The sequence below is a fragment of the Nerophis lumbriciformis genome, linkage group LG16 (assembly GCF_033978685.3).
Source record: "Nerophis lumbriciformis linkage group LG16, RoL_Nlum_v2.1, whole genome shotgun sequence".
NCBI lineage: Eukaryota > Metazoa > Chordata > Actinopteri > Syngnathiformes > Syngnathidae > Nerophis > Nerophis lumbriciformis.
Genome location: NC_084563.2, coordinates 20951128 through 20976490, shown reverse-complemented (window position 1 = coordinate 20976490; position 25363 = coordinate 20951128). Strand labels below are relative to the sequence as shown.

Here is a 25363-nt window from a genome sequence, read left to right as displayed (position 1 = left end):
ATGGGAGAGTCGGCTCTCTCGAGTATGAAAGGTAAGCCACAGAGACTACTAGCCCTACAAGTTAACTAATGTCAGCTAAAGTTTTGTTTTCTAACCTTTTGGTACATGGTAGACCTAAACTGTGAGATCAGCGCTAGATTACATGTTAATTACGGACAGTTATTACGAGCTATGAAAGGAAAAAAGCGAGCGTTTGTCAATGATAAGTTATAATCTTAAAAACTTCCATCCATCCATTTTCTACCGCTTGTCCCTTTTGGGGTCACGGGGGGTGCTGGACCCTATCTCAGCTGCGTTTGGGCGGAAGGCGGGGTACACCCTGGACAAGTCGCCACCTCATCACAGGGCCAACACAGATAGACAACATTCACACTCACATTCACACACTAGGGCCAATTTAGTGTTGCCAATCAACCTATCCCCAGGTGCATGTTTTTGGAGGTGGGAGGAAGGCGGAGTACCTGTAGGGAACCCACGCAGTCACGGGGAGAACATGCAAAGTCCACACAAAGATCCCGAGCCCGGGATTGAACTCAGGACCTTCGTATTGTGAGGCACATGCACTAACCCCTGTTTCACCTAATATCTATATTTAATAGGGATGTCCCAATACAACATTTTCATTCCCGATACGGAGAATTGAGTATTGACTGTGCTATACCAGCACAAATCATAGAGCATACTTTTATCCTTTTGTGGAGTTTTTGAAGTGGACTACGACCCCAAACGGGACAAGCGGTTGAAAATGAATGGATGGATGGATGGTGTTAATTGGTTTTTGGTGACACCCAGTGGTCACAATAGTTAATTAAATTAAGTTCATGACGCAGTAAGTTCAATGATACGGACACATTTGTTACTTTCTAATAAGCATCTGTCTTTGAGACTTATTTATATTGACAAATATTGTATTTTAGACTTTCTAATAAGCTTCTGTCTTGGAGACTTCTTTATATTAACAAATATTGTATTTTATAAATAAAGTTGATTTGATTTGATTTAGACTGCAATATCATTCAATTAAGGACATTTATTACAAATGCCTAGCTTATGTGCTATTGTGTGCTTAGCTGTTGTGTAGCTGCTTGCTCCTAGTAGCTTATAGCTTAGCATGTTTACATATTGTAAATGACTGGCTGTCGAGCTTTGCACATGTAAACAAGCTGCTTGTATCGGAGCTTATACTGTATTGGAGATTGCAGATGCAAGCCGATATCATCCGATACTTGTTTTTTTTGCTGATCCAATGAATCCAATATCAGGTCGCAAGACCCCTAATATTTACTATGTCTTGCATTTTTCACATCACCTTCAATTAAATTAATATAAACCAAGTACATACGTAGATAGGTAGATGAAGCCGCTGGATACTGACTACTCATGATTATTCAAATGCAGGTACTCCCATTTTGTGGACTACGTCAGGAGGTTGCCCATAGCCACAGCTGTTAATACAAAAATCTCTGGACCTGTAGCTGATTCGTGACTAGGAATGGGTACCTTACTCTGTACTTTCATAGGTAGTGACCAAATTCCATTACCACTGGGTATTGATTCACGTAAAATAAATATTTACACATTTGTGTGTGCGACTTTTTCCTATATGACTCATGGCAAACAACCTTCTCTAGTCAAGGTGCAAAAAAAATCCAACCAAAACAAAAATTCAACACACATGGTCACACATATGTCAACATGCTCACTGAACTTTGTGGACATTATAAAAAATGTCCACGCACCATTAAAAAATTCAAAATTATACCCATTTAAATCCATGACTATGCATGATGGGAAAATGCAAAACACACTCCACACTTATACATGTTTGGCACATTTTATGTGCTTGATATTTCTGATAGATTACAAACCTTTTAAGGAGGTTATCATGGAAGTAAACAAGGTAGGACTTGAACTTTCACATACTCTTAATATCCAATTATATTAATCATTAATTATATTTCCATTATATTAATATAATATGTACATTTATATATGTATAGGCTATCTGTATATATTTATATATCTGTATATATGTGTGTATGTATAAATATATAGATATACATATATATGTGTGTGTATATTAGGGGTGTAACTGTACGTGTCATTGTATTGAACCGTTTCGGTTCGGAGGTATACCGAACGAGTTTCCACACGGACATATTAAGTAGCGTACCGCACGTTGTGTAAACAATGCACACCGAGGCACAACACACGGCATGCTAGCAGTTAACGGGCTATGATAGACTGACCATACGTCCTCTTTTCACTGGACATGTCCTCTTTTGTGGAGCTGTCAGGGCGAAGTTTCTTAAATGCCTCAAATGTCCGGCATTTTGAGTTAGGGTTGCGTGTATGTTCAATGTATGTTCAGGGTTAAGAAGGGGTTGAAAACAAAACAAATTGTGCGCGCAGCAGCATTGGTGAGGGAGGGGCAGAGACAGAGAGAGCGAGAGAGTTATGATAAACGTGCATGCGTCGCCAGGCTCTGCTTTTTATCCATAGATTTATCAGATTTAGTTTTTTATTATCTATAGCAGGGGTGTCAAAAGTGTGCCCCGGGGGCCATTTGCGGCCCGCAGCTAATGTTTTAAAGGCCCACGGCACATTCTAAAAATACTATTAAAATAAACAAAAACATAACAAAAGGGAAATAAAAAAGCTTAAAGGTTAAATGTAATTTAGATAAAGTTGCAATGTTGACTAATAAAACAAAGCTGGTTTTTTTTTCTTTCAATCTGTCATTGCTCAAAACATAATATTGAATCAAAATCAATGTTATTATGAATTATTGACCTATCCAAGGTTCCGATTACTTTACATCAAATATTCCACTAAGAAAAATATTTTTGGTGGAAGATTTTGCAAATTTGGTAAATAAATAACCCAAAAATTTATATTTTGTTGTTTTCTTACTGTACCAAAAATGAACCGAACCGTGACCTCTAAACCGAGGTATGTACCGAACCGAAATTTTTGTGTACCGTTACACCCCTAGTGTGTATATATATATAAATATATATATATATATATATATATATATATATATATATATATATATATATATATATATAAGGGAATAAGCGGTAGAAAATGGATGGATGGATATATATATATATATATATATATATATATACAGGTAAAAGCCAGTAAATTAGAATATTTTGAAAAACTTGATTTATTTCAGTAATTGCATTCAAAAGGTGTAACTTGTACATTATATTTATTCATTGCACACAGACTGATGCATTCAAATGTTTATTTCATTTAATTTTGATGATTTGAAGTGGCAACAAATGAAAATCCAAAATTCCGTGTGTCACAAAATTAGAATATTACTTAAGGCTAATACAAAAAAGGGATTTTTAGAAATGTTGGCCAACTGAAAAGTATGAAAATGAAAAATATGAGCATGTACAATACTCAATACTTGGTTGGAGCTCCTTTTGCCTCAATTACTGCGTTAATGAGGCGTGGCATGGAGTCGATGAGTTTCTGGCACTGCTCAGGTGTTATGAGAGCCCAGGTTGCTCTGATAGTGGCCTTCAACTCTTCTGCGTTTTTGGGTCTGGCATTCTGCATCTTCCTTTTCACAATACCCCACAGATTTTCTATGGGGCTAAGGTCAGGGGAGTTGGCGGGCCAATTTAGAACAGAAATACCATGGTCCGTAAACCAGGCACGGGTAGATTTTGCGCTGTGTGCAGGCGCCAAGTCCTGTTGGAACTTGAAATCTCCATCTCCATAGAGCAGGTCAGCAGCAGGAAGCATGAAGTGCTCTAAAACTTGCTGGTAGACGGCTGCGTTGACCCTGGATCTCAGGAAACAGAGTGGACCGACACCATCAGATGACATGGCACCCCAGACCATCACTGATGGTGGAAACTTTACACTAGACTTCAGGCAACGTGGATCCTGTGCCTCTCCTGTCTCCCTCCAGACTCTGGGACCTCGATTTCCAAAGGAAATGCAAAATTTGCTTTCGTCAGAAAACATGACTTTGGACCACTCAGCAGCAGTCCAGCTGGTGTCGGTCCACTCTGTTTCCTGAGATCCAGGGTCAACGCAGCCGTCTACCAGCAAGTTTTAGAGCACTTCATGCTTCCTGCTGCTGACCTGCTCTATGGAGATGGAGATTTCAAGTTCCAACAGGACTTGGCGCCTGCACACAGCGCAAAATCTACCCGTGCCTGGTTTACGGACCATGGTATTTCTGTTCTAAATTGGCCCGCCAACTCCCCTGACCTTAGCCCCATAGAAAATCTGTGGGGTATTGTGAAAAGGAAGATGCAGAATGCCAGACCCAAAAACGCAGAAGAGTTGAAGGCCACTATCAGAGCAACCTGGGCTCTCATAACACCTGAGCAGTGCCAGAAACTCATCGACTCCATGCCACGCCGCATTAACGCAGTAATTGAGGCAAAAGGAGCTCCAACCAAGTATTGAGCATTGTACATGCTCATATTTTTCATTTTCATACTTTTCAGTTGGCCAACATTTCTAAAAATCCCTTTTTTGTATTAGCCTTAAGTAATATTCTAATTTTGTGACACACGGAATTTTGGATTTTCATTTGTTGCCACTTCAAATCATCAAAATTAAATGAAATAAACATTTGAATGCATCAGTCTGTGTGCAATGAATAAATATAATGAACAAGTTACACCTTTTGAATGCAATTACTGAAATAAATCAAGTTTTTCAAAATATTCTAATTTACTGGCTTTTACCTGTGTGTGTGTGTGTGTGTGTGTATGTATATATATATATATATATATATATATATATATATATATATATATATATATATAAATACATACAGTATACATTGCTTTACATGCAGTTGGCTTTCGGCCCTCGAACAAATCTTTGTAGCCCATTGCGGCCTCCAAGTCAGAAAGTTTGGACACTCTGAAGTATATTGAGGGTATAGTGGCGCGAATAACAATAAAGCCACAGCAGAAAAACAGAGGACAAAATCATGCAAAGTTCACCAAAATGGTGTTTCAAACTATAGCAGTAGGAAATAGTGACATAATAAAAGCAATAAAATAAAAACTATTAAAAGTTCAGTGACAAAACCAAACAAAAGCATCCGACATTGACTCATTCACAAGTTTAGTTACTTTTTTTTTTTTTTTTTTACATTGTATTACCGTTAATGATAAACATTATCTCCAACAACTATAGATAATCAAAAATATCAAAGTATTGATATTTTCATTTGAGAATCGATTTTAGAGCCAATATTTCTGTATCGATCTGCGCACTACATCGCTACTCGGATGTCATTTTGCCATGTTCAAAATAAACCAAAAGCATCGCCACCGCGGTCTCCTCGTCCGCCTCATTCCCCAGACGCCCGAGCCCGAGACAGATGCCCCGGCGAGTGGGGGGATGAAACGGCTTCACACCCACTGCCTACATGCAGAGCCTCTTCCGACACCTTCCCGCCACGGCGCATGCTGCTAGTGCCTCCAGCGAGCATCCCATCCCCACACCCATCAGCACCGCCTCGCCTCTCTCTCCTTCCATGGATACTATGGGGGGGGTGAGGGGGAATATAGAGGTACATAAGCCGGAACAAACACTGAGAGGGATAAAGCCCCCCGCCCGTCGTCGTCGTCGTCGCTGCCACACGCAGCGGTGCGAAAAACGACACTGGCCGTGATGCTGGGTAATTGCTTCCCATTTTGTGGACCAAAATAGCGCATGTGTGCCTCGGATACACCGCTATGAATCCTGCTGACATGTGGACTCCCATCACATCTCCTATAGAATGTTGCAGTGTGTGTGTGTGTGTGTGTGTGTGTGTGTGTGTGTGTGTGTGTGTGTGTGTGTGTGTGCTTCCTACCGGCAACTGAGACTTAGGTGATAATCCCAAAGAATGGCTCGGACATTTACACAAGGCCTAAGTGTTGTTTTTTGTTCACACCACGGTGTTACCTGCATCACATCTGCAGGCTCGGCCCCCCCGCCTCCCCCCAAAAAAAGAAGCCATTGACGATGCACTTTACACAAAATGCACAAATGTATCCTCCTGCACGATCAAAGTGGCGTACGCCATGATTGTGGTGCAGGCGCCAGTTGGCGAGATGATGGATATTTCAAGTTGTTGGAGCACTGCAGTGCAGTACCAGGTGCTCCTGTATTCCCGCGCATGCTGGGTGAACTCGCCAGCCGCACACGCACGCAACATCAACATCGGTCCCGTCGCGAACAAGCGTGGAAAAAAAGGAGAGGAAGGCGCACGAGTGCCGCCGCTTCTCCTCGGCTCGTACTCACCAGCACTGGCAGAACACAGCAGAGACACCAGGAGCACAATCACCAGCGTCAGGATCTTCACATTCATTTCTGCACTCCCCTCTGGCTCGCCGCTAGTCGCTGGCTGATATACTGTAGTGGTGTGTGTGTGTGGAGATGTGTGTGTGTGTGGGGATGGGAGGGAAGAGAGAGAGAGAGGGTGAGAGAGCAAGAAAGAAGGAGAGTGTTTGCTTTGCTCTCCGAGTGTGTTGTTGTATTTGTGTGACAGCGCCACTCCAAAGGCTGGCTTTTTTTTGTGTGTGTGTCTGAGCTCTCCCACAGTGTGTGTGTGTCCAAAAATGAGCATGCAAGTTGAGTGGAGCTGAGAGTGCTAACTAACAAAGTCCTGCCTGGTCATGTGGCTTATGTATCTTATAGAGTGCCCTCCAGGTCAAGCCACCTCCCCGCCTTGCGAGCGTGCATATGGGCTGAGAGTTTCGGGGGGGGGGGATAAATGTGAGGGAGGGGCAGCAGAAGAGGGAGCACGGAGGCTTGTGCTGATATTGTTGGAAACTCTTTGAAATAAGTGTCAGGGTTGTGGTTTTTTACGACAAAGGGCAGTGGATTCATGTTCATGGTTTGGTTTTTAGCAAAGTTGCATATGTTGGATCGGTAACACTTTAGTATGGGGAACATATTCACCATTAAGTAGTTGCTTATTAAAGTAACAAAGACTTCATTTAGAGTTATTTGGACACTAGGGGAACATATAAGGGTTGGAGTTAGGGTTACTAATAAGCAATAATTATGAGGTTATTGAGGGAAGACTCTTAGTTAATGGCTTACTGGTTGTATAATACGGCCATGCAGAATAAGGCATTAATAAGTACTTAATAATGACTAATTAAGAGCCAATATGTTACTAATTTGCATGTTAATAAGCAACTAATTAATGGTGAATGTGTGTTACCAAAGTTGCATATGTTGAAGCATAGGCGCCGAGCACCCACATGGGATTGATGGCAACTTTCAATCTTTTAAATAATTTTTGAAAAATTAATTTCGTTGTTAATTTTGTGGCAAGATTGGTCCGTTTTACATGATTTAAAAGTCACAAATCACCAGTGTTGGGACTAACGCGTTACAAAGTACTGTAACGCCGTTAGTTTCGGCGGTAACTAGTAATCTAACGCGTTATTTTTTTATATTCAGTAACTCCGTTACCGTTACTACATGATGCGTTACTGCGTTATTTTACGTTACTTTTTATGTAGTATAAAGTGTGTTTTATCGGAGTTCTGATTCTTCTTGTGTCACAAGCCGGAGAAGAGAGAGAGACATGCGCTCTGTGTGGGTGTGTCTGAGTGTGAGTGTGGAGAGCGAGGGGGGGGGGCGTGTCTGATCATGGCGGAGCCAGAAGTCGAGTTTGCTAACATGGAGATATTTTCACTACTTTTCTTTTGTCGAGCACAAAGAAAATAAAATTTTAGTTAAATGTAAATTGTGCTTTGGATCAAAGATGCCATCTACTGCCCAAAACAGCAATTCAAATCTGCTGAAACAAGCTACCTAGCAACATGCTTCGACGAAGCTAGTAAAGAGAGACAGAGACTCTGATGCCACTTCACCTCCACCATTTAAGGATTAAGTCTGCCTCTTCTCATCATTCACCGCTGAAGGTACACACTCTGTCAATCAATGTTCCCTCTAATTGTTCATGTGTGAGCAAACGCAAAAACTCCCTGAGCATTGAGTGGAGTCCATGTGAGCAACTTTAGACGTGCACACTGTGGCTACACCAGCAGCACACCTGTCCCAAACCTCACTAAATAACAACTTACATCTCCATCCATCCATCCATTTCTACCGCTTGTCCCTTTCGGGGTCGCTGGAGCCTATCTCAGCTGCATTCGGGCGGAAGGCAGGGTACACCCTGGACAAGTCCCCACCTCATCACAGGGCCAACACAGATAGACAGACAACATTCTCTTATTATTATAATCAAATGACAACAGTCATTTCCATTTCTAATATAAGTGTTTAGGCCCACTTATAATGACAATAACAAAAAATATTGTTTTTCATGAACTGTGTACTTGTATTGTTTGTCTGGGTGGAGGTCCTGCTTTGGAAATAATTTGTACCCCTTTCAGACATTGCATTTAGTTCCCATTAAAACATTCACATGTTGCACAATGAGATGTAAGCAGGGGATCATGTGTACATTCCTGCAACTTCCTGTTTGTAAAAAATATATTTTTATTAGTATTTATTTAATATACTAACAGCATTTAATGATTAATATTTATAAATTAAGATTCCTAATAAATGACACTAGAATAAGCACACATTTGATTGGTAAATCATAGTGTAACCACCTGGAATGACACTTTATGTGTGGTGTTGGAGTTGTCCGACTTTTTGTGTGGCTGTAAACGCATCACTGGCTAAGTGCCATATGTGCAAGTGTTGGCGCACGTGAGAGAGCGAGCGGCTGCTGTTGATATAACAAAGTTGCTTTTGGTCTGGTTTGTACTGCAGAAAATGACCAGTTTTGCTAGATATCATTTTTTTTACTAATGTTTTGGTGATGTGTTTATGGCCGACAGTAAAGAGTTTTGCTCTGTAAAGTGATGGATGGAATTCATGTCCTCAAAGCGTCTCGACAGACGTTACAATATTTGAACAATGATGACGAAAACGGTTTTCTCTGTCGTGTCCGTGTCGTGTCGAAAATTGTTATGCGCTTATTTTTTTATTTGATTTTGTACATGGCATAGATTTGCCGTGCGCAGAGGACGCTTGAGCAGTGCGCAATTGCACATGCGCGCTCCTGAGAGGGAACGTTGCTGTCAATTCTCTTATATACTCTTTCATTCTAGACTTCTAGAGTATTTGATTATCCCATCACTCTAAATGTATAGACTATAAAGTTCACAAACATAAAGAGGGATCCTAGTGGGCCAGGCCAATCTTTCCTTATCTCTAAACTAAAACTGGGGAAATGTGCAGTGTTCTGGGTTTCAGACATGATTTTGTATAAGAATTACTGGAGGAAGAAAATGCCTGGTTAGACTTTGTATATGTAGTGTGTGCCTTTCTTGGTTTACACCTATGCTGTTATTATGCTGTTTGTTACTTATGTATGTTATGTTGCAGCTATTTAAAATAGTTTTGTCAATTTGTTCTGGCCAGAAACAAATTGGCCTTTGTAACATATCTTTGTCTTTGTGTGTTGTATGTAGACCACATGGCTTAGCAGAGTTGAGTGATGCAAATTCATGTCAAGTTGATCAACAGATTGTATTATTCTCCAGTGCAATAACAGTACTGAAATGAAGGCTAAAAGGGCATTAATTGGAGCTCTAAATAAGAAAAGAAAAAAGAAGTAACTAAATAGTTACTTTTCACAGTAACGCATTACTTTTTGGTGTAAGTAACTGAGTTAGTAACTGAGTTACTTTTGAAATGAAGTAACTAGTAACTAACTAGTTACTGCTTTTCAGTAACTAACCCAACACTGCAAATCACACAGTCTATAATTAACAAAGCCTGACCAAGATTTCATTGTGCCCGATAACAAACTGACACAATCATCTCGACTATGAACACACTGCACACGAGTGAATGAAGGGCATACTTAGTCAACAGCCGTACCTTGACCTGTTTGACCTGCTGCCCTCAGGAAGGCGCTACAGGGTCATCAGGTCTAAGACAAACAGACTCAAGAACAGTTTTTTCCCTAAAGCCATAACCACGATGAACTCTCATAGGCACTGATTTTTATAGTTTAGCACCTCTCTGTGTGCAATTTTTACTTTCCACCCACAGTCTGAATGCTTCAGTATATATATATATATAGTATAATATTTAAACAACGAATTCAGAACATTCGTTCTCAGGACTGGACTGTGCACCTTACCTCCTTTTGCACTATTTTTATTTTCTTTCCTTCCTATGTTTTGCATATTTATAGACTGTCGCACTGATACTGGAGTTGCTTTTAATCTCATTATACCTGTGTATAGTGACAATAAAAGGCATTCTATTCTATTCTATTCTATACATGTCACACAAACGGTGGCAGTATGAACAATGCCAACACTGTCATAAATATGTGTGATTTAGTGGAACCACACTAAACAACAACAACAAACACATTTTGGAAGAATATTTGCACCGCAGCACAACAAAAACACTACAGAACAAATTCCCAGAATTCCCTGCAGCACCAACTCTTCCGGGACGCTACAATATAAACAAACGCCATTAGTGGATCTACACCTAACACCCACTGTAGTGATACCAAGTACAATAGCATATCTAGTCGATACTACTATGATTACGTCAGTATTATTTAACATCACAAAATTTTCTTTCGTTTAAAAAAAATTTATAATATGTTTATAAACTCAGGAAATATGTCCCTGGACACATGAGGACTTTGAATATGACCAATGTATGATCCTGTAACTACTTGGTATCGGATTGAAACCCAAATTTGTGGTATCATCCAAAACTAATGTAAAGAATCAAACAACAGAAGAATAAGTGATTATTACATTTTAACAGAAGTGTAGATAGAACATGTTGAAACAGAAAATAACCAGATATTAACAGTAAATGAACAAGTAGATTAATAATTCATTTTCTACCACTTGTCCTTAATAATTTTGACAAAATGATAGAATGATAAATGACACAATATTTTACTGCACTTGTCAGCAGACTAAATTAGGAGCCTTTGTTTTTTTTACTTACAAGTAAAAGACAAGTTGTCTTGTATGTTCACTATTTTATTTAAGGACAAAATTGCAATAAGAAACATATGTTTAATGTACCCTAAGATGTTTTTGTTAAAATAAAGCCAATAATGCAATTTTTTGTGGTCCCCTTTATTTAGAAAAGTACCGAAATACTTTTGGTACGGGTACCAAAATATTGGTATGGGGACAACACTAATACACACACACACCGAGCACCCACTGGCAGAAATGTAGATCGGCGCCATTGTGTTGGATTATTAATCTACTTGTTCATTTACTGTTATCACTTTTGTTAAAATGTATTAATCATCTATTCTTCTTTTGTTTGATACTTTATGCAAGTTTTAAGTGATACTACAAATTTGGTATCAATCCAATACCAAGGGTCATGCATTGGTCATTTCTCTCAATCAATCAAACTTTATTTATAAAGCGCTTTTCATACATAAAAGAAATGCAACACAAAGTGCTTTACAAAGTTAAAAACATATACCCCGGTGACCCATATCCCCCATTATCACATACGTACGCACGGACACAGATACCAAACACAAACACACACGCACACACAGCATACACACATATGCAACTATATGGACCAATGAATGCATGGCTGAGTACAGAGGCGACATGTGAGTAAACACTATCACAGGAGCCATATGCACTAGGAGGTCATCAGACCATAACCACCAGGACGCTGACACAAGCACAGCCTATAACCCCTGAGGCAGATGGCTCATTTGAGGAACGTTGGAAAATAGAAATTATAAAACTTGTAAAATAGTAAGAACCATGTGTAGAAATAAAGAATAAAATACAAGTAAGACATATAAAGATTAATAGAAAAAAAATTTTTATAAAGTAAATAAATACATACATATAACTAAATAAAATCTTGCATAACTAATAGGATAAAAAGTAAAATATAAATAACTTCAATAAAATATCAGGTAAAAGCCTAATCAAAAAGGTGGGTTTTAAGCCTGCTCTTAAAAACATGAAAGTTCTCCTGTGTCCAGGGACGTATTTCCTGGGTTTATAAACAATGGAAAATGACAAAAAATTTTGCGATAATAAAATATATCGATGTAATCGTTGTAGTATCGACTATATACGGCTTAGATCCACCCATGGTATTTGTTTACATTCAGGAGAGCTAGCTTGCTGTTAGCGGTTAGCTGTTGTACTCTTCTGTTTTCTTTATTTTCATGACTATTTACAATGTAGATTGTCACTAAAGGCATCAAAACTATGAATGAACACATGTGGAGTTATGTACTTAACAAAAAAAGTTGAAATAATTGAAAACATGTTTTATATTCTAGTTTCTTCAAAATAGCCACCCTTTGCTCTGATTACTGCTTTGCAAATGCCTGGCATTCTCTCGATGAGCTTCAAGCACACCTGTGAAGTCAATCAGTCAATCAATCAAAGTTTATCCATATAGCCCATATAGCCCTTAATCACAAATGTCTCAAAGGGCTGCGCAAGCCACAACCACATCCTCGGCTCATATCCCACATCAGGGCAAGAAAAAACTCAACCCAATGGGATACAATGAGAAACATTGGAGGAGACCGCAGATGTGGGGATCCCCACATGGACGTTCCTACAATGGACGTTGAGTGGATCTAGTTAACAGTGTGAGAGTCCAGTCCATAGTGGGGCCAGCAGGATATCATCTTGAGTGGAGACAAGTCAGCAGCGCAGAGACGTCATCAACTGATGCACAGACAAGTGGTCCACCCCGGGTCCCGACTTTGAACAGCTAGCGCGTCATCTGTGGTCACCTGATAACCTCTCCCCGCAGGAGATGGGGGCAGAGCAGAAAAGAGACGGCAGATCAACTGGTCTAAAAGGGGGGTCTATTTAAAGGCTAGTGTATACAAATGAGTTTTAATATGGGACTTAAATGCTTCTACTGAGGTAGCATCTCTAACTGTTACCGGGAGGGCATTCCAGAGTACTGGAGCCCCAATAGAAAACTCTCTATAGCCCGCAGACTTTTTTTGGGCTTTGGGAATCACTAATAAGCTGGATTTCTTTGAACGCAGATTTCTTGCCAGGACATATGGTATAATACAATCAGCAAAATATGATGGAGCTAGACCGTTTAGTATTTTATACGTGAGTAGTAAAACCTTAAAGTCACATCTTAAGTGCACAGGAAGCCAGTGCAGGTGAGCCAGTATAGGTATATATATATATATATATATATAGGTATATATGTATATAAAGGTATATACAGTATAGGCGTAATATGATCAAACTTTCTTGTTCTTGTCAAAAGTCTAGCAGCCGCAGTGTGTACCAAATTGTAATCTTTTAATGCTAGACATAGGGAGACCCGGAAATAAATGTAAACCATTTCAGGTGACTACCTCTTGAAGCTCATTGAGAGAATGCCAAGATTGTGCGAAAAAGTATTTAGAGCAAAGGGTGGCTATTTTGAAGAAACTAAAATATAAAACATGTTTTCAGTTATTTGACCTTTTTTTGTAAGTACATAACTACACATGTGTTAATTCATAGTTTTGATGCCTTCAGTGACAATCTACAAAGTAAATAGTCATGAAAATAAAGAAAACGCATTGAATGAGAAGGTGTGTCTAAACTTTTGGCCTATACTGTATATATATATATATATATATATATATATATATTCTTTCAGCATTTTCTAAAGCACAAGTCAACTCAACTCAAGATACAATTCCAGCAATAAAACATCAGTAGAAGAGGATGCAAAATATATATATATGTTTTTGTTAGCGCTTCTGTCCCCTGCTGACAGAGTGAAACGGGCCTACACTTCCGTATTTAGCGCCATAATGTAGTCAGGAAGGAACCGCAACATCCTGGTGACACCACCACGGCAAAAAGTGGCGAAAACTCGTACAACTTTCTCCCTTTAAGGGTTGTTTGGTAATTCCTTCAAATTATGCGTGAAAATGACATGATTCGGGACGAAGATGCAACCAAAACATAAACTATGCAATACGCAATTGCCTCCAGTCTTCTGTAGGTGACGTCATTTTGGAGCTATAAATGTGCTGAAACGTGTTAGAAATCAAGCCTAAAATCCCTACTGTGTCTATTTGGGGGGGAATTTACCTGTTAATATAATTTTTAGGTCCGGAACTTCGAAGCTTTGTGAACAAAACATTGATATTGACAGCTTTGTGTTGTAGTTGACAAAGCAAATTAATCTGCAGTGGTCATTTATGTTCAGCATAAAAAGGATATTTTATTCCAAAAGTTGCAACTGGCAAAAGAAATAGACCAAAAACAAACGTCCACCGCAGAAGACTCTGGTTCTCAGGAGGTTATATCTCATTAATAACTAATTAATTTCAATATGGAAACATGCCAGGGGCCAATAAAATAATGAGCTACGGGCCTTTTGATTTCCCCCCCCCTGTCAGTGGCGACCATAACGAGATGGTTTTGTTTTTAAGATGGATGCCTCTTCTGAGGCCAGGATTTGAACCATGCCTTTTGCTTTGATTTACTCATAAGGTGGAAAAAAGGGATAAATAATGTGAAATAGTAAAAACAAGGCGCAGTCAAGGCGTTGAGGGGATCTGGTTTGGTGGCTGCAGGATTAGGTCTCTGCTTTTTGCAGATGATGTGGTCCTGATGGCTTCATCTGGCCAGGATTTTCAGCTCTCACTGGATCGGTTCGCAGCTGAGTGTGAAGCGACTGGGATGAGAATCAGCACCTCCAAGTCCCATTCCATGGTTCTCGCCCGGAAAAGGGTGGAGTGCCATCTCCGGGTTGGGGAGGAGATCTTGCCCCAAGTGGAGGAGTTCAAGTACCTCGGAGTCTTGTTCACGAGTGAGGAAAGAGTGGATCGTGAGATCGACAAGGCGGATCGGTGCGGCGTCTTCAGTAATGCGGACGCTGTATCGAACCGTTGTGGTGAAGAAGGAGCTGAGCCAGAAGGCAAAGCTCTCAATTTACCGGTCGATCTACGTTCCCATCCTCACCTATGGTCATGAGCTTTGGGTTATGACCGAAAGGACAAGATTACGGGTACAAGCGGCCAAAATGAGTTTCCTCCGCCGGATGACGGGGCTCTCCCTTAGAGAGGGTGAGAAGCTCTGCCATCCGGGGGGAGCTCAAAGTAAAGCCGCTACTCCTCCACATCGAGAGGAGCCAGATGAGGTGATTCGGGCATCTGGTCAGGATGCCACCTGAACGTGTTTAGGGCACGTCCAACCGGTAGGAGGCCACGGGGAAGACCTAGGACACGTTGGGAAGACTATGTCTCCCGGCTGGCCTGGACGAAGTAGCTGGGGAGAGGGAAGTCTGGGCTTCCCTGCTTAGGCTGCTGCCCCCGCGACCCGACCTCGGATAAGCGGAAGAAGATGGATGGATGGATGGAGTAAAAACAAACAAATGAGTAAAAATAAACAAGTGCAAAACAATCAGAATACTGTTGCGCTTGTAATGCGAAAGCAAGACGACTTGAAGTATCTTTTGACACACAAAAACGTCTGCCCCGTTTATTCGATCAAAGATAAGAATGAATGACTCCTAGCATAAAGCGACTCAAAATGGCGGTCACAACAAACCCCCACCTTTTGGGTAAATCTCATGACGGTCACTTAAAGGGGCCGCTCCGAATTACTCACTCTTAACTGCATAAATTAATGCTAACCAAGAACAACATTGTTATGTGCACAATTGAACAATGATAGTGAATAATGATGACAAAGTCAAGTAAACGGTTGTGGTGAATTATGTCCTTAAAGCAACCACTACAATACCACCATTAATAATTAAAGAAGAAAAAAAACAATAAGTACATGAGTAATACCTGACAGAAACATAGTCAATAGATATGCACAGAATATATTCTACATAAAACAAACAATGTTATGTTCAGTTCAGTTTTAGTTTATTTGCATCACACAATTCCAGTTGTTTCATTACAGCATATCCGAAAAGGAGTAGGAAGAAGCAGAGCTTAGTTAATCCTACCACTTTTCATACCATAGCAATTTTATCCAATTTCCTTGTTCACTGTAACAGAACAGTGAACAAATAAGTAAAAAATACGTAATATACCAGGGGTCACCAACCTTTTTGAAACCAAGAGCTACTTCTTGGGTACTGATTAATGCGAAGGGCTACCAGTTTGATACACCATCCATCCATCTATTTTCTACCCTTTCTCAGCTACAATCGGGCAGAAGGCGGGGTACACCCTGGACAAGTCGCCACCTCATCACAGAGTTTGATACACACTTAAATAAATTGCCAGAAATAGCCAATTTGCTCAATTTACCTTTAACTCTATGTTATTATTAATAATTAATGATATTTATCTTTGTGGAAACACTGATCATCTTAATAATTTCTCACAATAAATATATATAGAACAGTGGTTCTTAACCTGGGTTCGATCGAACCCTATGAGTTCGGTGAGTCGGGCTCAGGGGTTCGACGGAGATCAAAACACACCCGACTCATCGTGGAGATAAAAACTTCTCCCTATCGGCGTATTACCGATACGGCAACAGCAGAAGTCAGACTGATTTGCAGGTGTGTAATTTGTTGTGAGTTTATGCACTCTGTTGGTTTTGTTCTTTGAACAAGGTGATGTACGGTTCATTTTGTGCACCAGTAATAAAACATGGTAACACTTTAGTATGGGGAACATATTCACCATACATTAGTTGCTTATTAACATGCAAATTAGTAACATATTGGCTCTTAACTAGTCATTATTAAGTACTTATTAATGCCTTATTCGACATGGCCTTATTATAACCCTAACCCTCTAACCCTGACCCTAACCCTCTAACCCTAACCCTAACCAAATAACTCTAAATTAAGTATTCGCTACTTAGAATATGTTCCCCATTCTAAAGTGTTACCAAAAACATATAATAACTTTGTCTTGAATTTGAAAAAAAAGGATGGTTCGGTGAATGCGCCTATGAAACTGCTGGGGTTCGGTACCTCCAACAAAGTTAAGAACCACTGATATAGAAACAGATAAATATCAATATGCAACACTTTATTTTTATATTTTCTCTAAGTGCACATTTTTCAAATTGAACTTTTCAAATGATCACTTCTAAGACAGTCTTGTGAAATCACAATATCCCATTTGAACTAGCTAGCCACTAACATTTTTTAACAAATCATGAATTACTTTTCACCATGTTTGTACGAATAATAACTCATGTAAAATACAAAGGTCAACTCTCAAATTTTTAAATAAATCATGTCACACTTTGAACTGGACACCAAATCTGTTATCTGTTTCTTTGTCAGTTAGTGAAGACCAAGTCTTTAAAATATTTTCTTAGATTTTCAAATTCTATTTGAGTTTTGTCTCTCTTAGAATTAAAAATGTTGAGCAAAGCGAGACCAGCTTGCTAGTAAATAAATAATATTTTAAAAATAGAGGCAACTCACTGGTAAGTGCTGCTATTTGAGCTATTTTTAGAACAGGCCAGCGGGCTACTCATCTGGTCCTTACGGGCTACCTGGTGCCCGCGGGCACCGTGTTGGTGACCCCTGTAATATACCATAGTAAGCATACAAATATTAAATACATAAATAATCTTTGTCTCAATAAAAAAAAGGAAAAAAAAGGGTTCAAGATGTTCATCATAATTCTTGTTCTGTGTACTTTTTGAACACTTGTAGTTTGAACCGTCTCTTAAACGGAATCATATTGGTGCTTTGTTTGATTTCTTTGGTTAATTTAATTCTACATACTGATATACTAAAGGTTTTAAGTGTTATACGAGCCGTCAGATGTTTTAAATTAGATTTTCCTCTAAGGTTATATTTCTCCTCTTTTGTTGAGAAGAATTGTTGTACATTCTTGGGTAACGGGTTATAGTTTGCAAATGCACCAAATCGTTGAATTTCAATAATTGTGATTCACTAAATAAAGGGTTTGTATGTTCTCTATATCCAACATTATGTATTATTCTAACTGATCTTTTTTGTAACACAGTTAGTGAATGAAGCACACAATGTATTATTCTAACTGATCTTTTTTGTAACACAGTTAGTGAATGAAGCACACATTTTTAGAAGTGTCCACATATTTCTACACAATAACTCAGATATGGTAACACTAGTGAGCAGTAGAGAATATGAAGTGATTTTTGGTCCAGAACGTGTTTTGCTTTATTCATTATTGATGTGTTTCTTGCTACTTTATGTTATATACATATGATAGACGATAAGTAATACAATTATAATATACACTGTGGTTCCGCAAAGATGCAACGTGGGAGATGGGCTTCCTCCTTTTGTATCTCTCCATGCTCCATTCTTTCAGCGTGTATTTTAAATCACGTTTAAAGTGGCCCTCCATGACAGTTACCACAGTAAAAAGAAAAAAATATTCGTCTCAGTCCAATCCTCGCCCATTGGTTATATTCTTTTCATACAATAACGCCGATAAGAGCGTCGCCCCCCGGCACGGCCGTGACATAACTTATCTTTCCATTTGTTTACCACACAATAAACAGGAAATCTTGGTTTTTTGACGCTGCTGAATTGTGAGAACGTCCTTATCGCGTGGAGCCATGTAGCAACATCAAGGCGACTGTTACTTTCTGTTTTGGGGAGGGTTTCTTTGGTTTCAAAATATGAAGTATGTTAGGATTTTTTCTTTGTTTACGTCATAGTGTTTGATCAACATGTTCCCTCCAAAAACGGAAAGGCATTGGCATTCATGGCACCTCCTTTTGGGTTGTGGTCAAAATGCTTTAGAAGACATGCATAGTATAGATGTAATTATGAAAAAATCGAATTTCGAATTAATCGCGATTCTTATTTGTAAGGATTCCAAATGTATTAAAAAAAAAAAAAAATCTATTTATTTTTAATGTTTTTATAAGGGCAGCACGGTGGAGGAGGGGTTAGTGCGTCTGCCTCACAATACGAAGGTGCTGAGTAGTCTGGGGTTCAATCCCAGGCTCGGCTTTCTGTGTGGAGTTTGCATGTTCTCCCCGTGACTGCGTGGGTTCCCTCCGGGTACTCCGGCTTCCTCCCACCTCCAAAGGCATGCACCTGGGGATAGGTTGATTGGGAACACTAAATTGGCCCTAGTGTGTGAATGTGAGTGTGAATGTTGTTTGTCTATCTGTGTTGGCCCTGCGATGAGGTGGCGACTTGTCCAGGGTGTACGCCGCCTTCCGCCCGATTGTAGCTGAGATAGGCTCCAGCACCCCCCGCGACCCCAAAGGGAATAAGCGGTGGAAAATGGATGGATGGATGGATGGATGGATGTTTTTATTATTTTTCTTATCTGTCCTGTCCAGCCATTCAGACAAATCATATTGTTGATGTACAGTCGTGGTCAAAAGTTTACGTACACTTGTAAAGAACATAATGTCATGGCTGTCTTGAGTTTCCAAAAATATTCTAAAACTCTTATTTTTTTGTGTGATAGAGTGATTGGAGCACATACTTGTTGGTCACAAAAAACATTCATGAAGTTTGGTTCTTTTATGAATTTCTTATGGGTCTACTGAAAATGTGAGCAAATTAGCTTGGTCAAAAGTATACATACAGCAATGTTAATATTTGGTTACATGTCCCTTGGAAAATTTCACTGCAATAAGGTGCTTTTGGTAGCCATCCACAAGCTTCTGCCAATCTTCTGGTTGAATTTATGACCACTCCACTTGACAAAATTGGTGCAGTTCAGATAAATGTGGACTTGTTTCTTCAGCATTGTCCACATGTTCTCAAAGGGGTTTAAGTCAGGACTTTGGGAAGGCCATTCTAAAACCTTAATTCGAGCCTGATTTAGCCATTCTTTCACCACTTTTGACGTGTGTTTGGGGTCAAAGTCCTGTTGGAACACCCAACTGCGCCCAAGACCCAACCTCCGGGCTGAGGATTTTAGGTTGTCCTGAAGAATTTGGAGGTAATCCTCCTTTTTCATTGTCCTATTTACTCTCTGTAAAGCACCAGTGCCATTGGCAGCAAAACAGGCCCAAGGCATAATACTACCACCACCATGCTTGACGGTTGGCATGGTGTTTCTGGGATCAAAGGCCTCACCTTTTTTTCTCCAAACATATTGCTGGGTATTGTGGCCATACAGCTCAATCTTTGTTTCATCTGACCACATAACTTTCCTCCAGAAGGTCTTCTCTTTGTCCATGTGATCAGCAGCAAACTTTAGACAAGACTTAAGTTGTCGCTTCTGGAGCAAGGGCTTCCTTCTTGCATGGTAGCCTCTCAGTCCATTGTGTATATTGTGTACAAATTGAGAACAGGAAGTGAATAAAAGTGTTAGCAATTGCTATGAAATGGAAAAGGGGTGAGGATTAAATGAGCACTGCTTCATCATACTCTTTTTCGAACAAGTTGAAAAGAGAAACTGGAAATTGTGATGTATTATGTTGAAATTCAATGCATATTCGAAATAAACTTTGAAACAATGCTTGTTGGATTAGGTCCTGACAATTGAGCAACTCAAACATAACGTTGAAAAAAACATGCTTTTTGACAAAGTTTAATCAATGTGGAGTTCTGATGCTGAATTGACTGTTAAATTTTGGTCGTATCTCAACCAATATTCTACCACACGTACAACGTTGAAACTATATGCTTTTTCCCGAGGTTGACTTTGACGTCTGGTTCTGACATTAACTTGTCCATTGAATTTTGGTCATTTCCCAACCAGCAACAAATTTAACTATTTTAGAAGTTAGTCTAAGGCTATGTCTACACTAAGCCGGATGACCCCTTAAACAAATAATTATTTAGCCTAAGCCCCGTTTCAGCCACACTAAACCATCGTTTAAGGTCCCCCTCCTCGGACAATGTTTTACACGGGTAAGTGCGCCGTGTATTTCTTGAATCTCCGGCTCTCAGCTTTGTATGGACTCATTGATCGTTTACAAACTGAGTTCGGAGAGGAAGTGACGCCAGAAAGACCGTGCCCCACACAGGAAGTGACGTCAGAAAGAACGCGCCACAGCCAGCTTCATAATAAAGTGGTTTCGAAACTCGGAGCTAACCACTGGAAATATGGAGGCGAGTCATCCAGACATGCCCGTGTTTCTCATTCCTCTACATGTACAGACGCTTGTGGAAATCACACATGAATACCTTAAGAGAAAGCGATTGCAGCTATTTGGGATACAACACATCTCAGACGCCAAGAGAACTTTTGAATGTCCATGTCAGCTGTGATTCTACTTACCGAAAAACTTTGTCCATTTGTCGAAGGAGAGTCAACGAGAATGCGGGCTCTCGTGGATGTGATAAAAAAGGTAGTGTGTGCTTTGTATTACCTGGCCGTCGAGGAAAGACTACGGAAAACGGTGAATGCTTTTGGACTGGCAAAGCAGACTGTATCAGTTATTGTCCGCCATGTATGTCGCGAACTCAACGTCTAGGTCCAGAGTATATAAAGTCACCAAAAAGGAATGGACAATGAAGGTCAAGGAAAAAGAGTGAGAAGTGTCCTGACGAGATATCTAGATCCCTAGATTGATTGTTGTAAAATGTTCTTTATCAAATTGTTTACGTTTCCAAAAAAGATTTGATTAATTTATGATGGCTGTGATTCACTACAATAGGGCCCCACAGCACACTGGATTCCAGTTAATTGAAATACCACAACACTGGATATTGTTCAGATAAGTTAAATTCAAGAACTTGCACACAAAGCAACACTGGAGATGACTATGACGTGCGCATTTTCCGCGCATGCGTAGTAGGTCGCGTTGCGCTGGCTGACGGAGGGGCGGAGGGGTCTTAAACGACCATTGTGTGTGTGGACAAAGATAAGGTTAGGTGGGATTTACCGTGGATAATTTAGCGTAGAAGGGGCCTTAGGCCCAGTGTACACTAAGGTTATCCGGGGTAAATCACACCTAACCTTATCCGTGTCCACAAACAACAATGCCACCGTTTAAGACCCCCGTCCCCCTCCGTATGCCGGCGCAACGCAACCTAGTACGCATGCGCAGGGGGAAAAAACAAAAAAAGCGTCCATCTGCTATTCAGTAGATGACTTTACTTCACTGTGAAGTTATTTAAAAGAGCTATATTAGTTTGCTGTGCATTTTACATTTGTTTGCTGTGTTTTGTGTGCAAGTTTTTAAATTAAAATGTATGTCCTTTGAACAATGTCCAGGGTATTTCAACTAACTAGAATCCAGTGTGTCTATTGTAGTGAATCCCACCTGAGACATCATAAATTAATCAAATCTTTATTGGACACGTAAACAATGTGATACAGAACATTTTGCAACAATTACTAGAGATGTCCGATAATGGCTTTTTTGCCGATATTCCGATATTCTCCAGGTCTTAATTACCGATTCCGATATCAACCGATACCGATATATACAGTCGTGGAATTAACACATTATTATACCTAATTTTGTTGTGATGCCCCCCGCTGGATGCATTAAATAATGTAACAAGGTTTTCCAAAATAAATCAACTCAAGTTATGGAAAAAAATGGCACTGCCATATTTATTATTGAAGTCACAAAGTGCATTATTTTTTTTAACATGCCCCAAAACAGCAGCTTAGAATTTGGGACATGCTCTCCCTGAGCAAGCATGAGGAGGTTGAGGTGGGCGGGGTTGGGGGGGCGGGGTTGAGGTGGGGGGGCGCGGTAGGAGTTAGCGGGGGGTGTATATTGTAGCGTACCGGAAGAGTTAGTGCTGCAAGGGGTTCTGGGTATTTGTTCTGTTGTGTTTATGTTGTGTTACGGTGCGGATGTTCTCCCGAAATGTGTTTGTCATTCTTGTTTGGTGTGGGTTCACAGTGTGGCGCATATTTGTAACAGTGTTAAAGTTGTTTATATGGCCACCCTCAGTGTGACCTGTATGGCTGTTGACCAAGTATGCTTGCATTCACTTGTGTGTGTGGACAGCCGTAGATATTATGTGATTGGGCCGGCACGCAAAGGCAGTGCCTTTAAGGTTTATTGGCGCTCTGTACTTCTCCCTACATCCGTGTACACGGCAGCGTTTTAAAAAGTCAGAAATTTTACATTTTGAAACCGATACCGATATTTTCCAATATTATATTTTAAAGCATTTATCGGCCGATAATGTCGGCAGCCCGATCACAACAATTAATCTAGACAGAGAATACCCAAAGTATTGTTGTTGTGGGTTGACTCCGCCGTTGGGGTATTATTTTGTGAGATATGGCGTCAGGGGATAAGCTGGGTCACCCCAAAGAAAAAAAGGGCTCGGTTCTTCATCTTCCAGCAGTTGTTTGGGACACGAGGGGGTGGTTCCATCTTCCAGCTGCGCGCTAATGGCGGAGTTAGCGAAGATGCGGGCATCATGCGCGCTGCCTGGCCATTTCACTGTCACGTCCATAAAGCAATATTCGTAGTCACACACTGCCTATCACCATCACATTCACAGGAGGAAAGGACAACGTTTTTCGGTAAATAGACTCACAGCTGACGCGGACATTTGGAAAGTTCTCTTGCCGTCTGAGAAGTGTTGTATACGAAATAGCTGCAATCGCCCGTTGCCTTCTCTTAAGGTATTGATTTGTGGTTTCCAAAAGCGCCTTTAAATGTAGAAAGGGAGAAACACGTGCATGTCTAGATGATCCGCCTCCATCTTTGTTATGAAGCTGCCTGCGGCGCGTTCTTTCTGATGTCTTTTCCTGTGTGGAGTGCGTTCTTTCTGGCGTCACTTCTTCTCCGAACTCACTTTGTAAACGATCAATGAGTCCATACAAAGCTAAGTGCCGGAGATTCAAGAATTACACGGCTGACTTACCCGTGTAAAAATTTGTCAGAGGAGGGGAACCTTAAACGCTGGTTTAGTGTGGCTGAAACGTGGCTTAGGATAAATAATTATCTGTTTAAGGGGTTAAATGACTTAGTGTAGACATGGCCTTAGAGGACGTCATGTTACGCCTTCGAGGCATTGTGATGCCGGAGGTCGTCTTTTCAAGATGCAGAGGGATGTCAGGAAGCGGCTTGCAGGTGAGAATAAATGATTTATTCTGATTGCAGAACAAAATGCTGCGCGGTGCACCACGGCACGGAAAACAAGAGGGTAGCAAAGATGCTAATATCAAAAATGTAAACTATGAGCGAAACTAGGAGCGTAACTTGTTGCGTAGGAGCAAACAAAACCAACAGACCGAATGAGGCCAGCACGTAAACTAAAATAGCCCTCTGATTAGTGCCCCGGCAACAGGTGCGCGTCCGGAACACTAACCAGAGGCAGGTGACGATAATCTGCCGTCATGGCAACAGAAACAAACTCAAGAGGTGATGAAAACACAAGTGACTTGAAAACAATAACAAAAATATGATCCGGGTAGCGGATCATAACAGTACCCCCCCCCCCTTAAGGGACAGATTCCAGATGTCCCCTGGCAAAACTAAACCCCCCCCGACTATAACAAAGTTCAAGAGTCAAGGGAGGGTGGAGGGAGGATTTGGTGGTGGGTCGCCAGGCCACGTGTCCCCGAATCCACCGGGGAAGAGTCAGGTGGCGGCGGCGAGTGGAACGCCGCTGCCGCAGGCGAGGCGGGCGACCACGGAAAGGCCACATTCGTGGCTGCCGAGAAGGTGGGCGTGAGTGGCGCCAGAAGTTCAGCAGCCGGAGAGTTCTACGACTACGTCTCGGGTGTCGCTGCTGTTTGCGCCACTGGCGTCCATAAACAAACCTCCGGGAGCGCCGCTTGCGCAGCCAGACCACTCGAGGTCGCTGAGACGAAGACGAGGAGAGAGCAGACGTCGCCGTGGAAGCAGGAGGAGACGTCGTCGCCGTGGAGGCAGGAGGAGACGTCGTCGCCGTGGAGGCAGGAGGAGACGTCGTCGCCGTGGAGGCAGGAGGAGACGTCGTCGCCGTGGAGGCAGGAGGAGACGTCGTCGCCGTGGAGGCAGGAGGAGACGTCGTCGCTGTGGAGGCAGGTGCCGGTTCTGGTACCAGCCGTGGAGCAGGTGCAGGTTCTGGTACCAGCCGTGGAGCCGGCGCTGGTGTGGGTACCAGCCGTGGAGCCGGCGCTGGTGTGGGTACCAGCCGTGGAGCCGGCGCTGGTGTGGGTACCAGCCGTGGAGCCGGCGCTGGTGTGGGTACCAGCCGTGGAGCCGGCGCTGGTGTGGGAACCAGCCGTGGAGCCGGCGCTGGTGTGGGAACCAGCCTTGGAGCCGGCGCTGGTGTGGGAACCAGCCTTGGAGCCGGCGCTGGTGTGGGAACCATCCTTGGAGCCGGCGCTGGTGTGGGAACCAGCCTTGGAGCCGGCGCTGGTGTGGGAACCAGCCTTGGAGCCGGCGCTGGTGTGGGAACCAGCCTTGGAGCCGGCGCTGGTGTGGGAACCAGCCTTGGAACTTGGCATGGTGGAGCTTGGCGTGGTGGAGGTACC

The 25363-nt window shown here is 41.4% G+C and overlaps 1 protein-coding gene across 1 annotated transcript in view; it reads right to left on the bottom strand.

Annotated features, from left to right (window-relative positions):
* apln (apelin) overlaps positions 1 to 6576 on the bottom strand; it is an 89467-nt gene extending 82891 nt beyond the window's left edge. The window contains exon 1 of the mRNA XM_061976776.1: positions 6283 to 6576. Coding sequence (XP_061832760.1) covers positions 6283 to 6349 — 67 coding nt within the window. The 5' untranslated portion in view covers positions 6350 to 6576. The remainder of the gene's footprint in view (positions 1 to 6282) is intronic.
* Positions 6577 to 25363: the final 18787 nt, after the last annotated feature.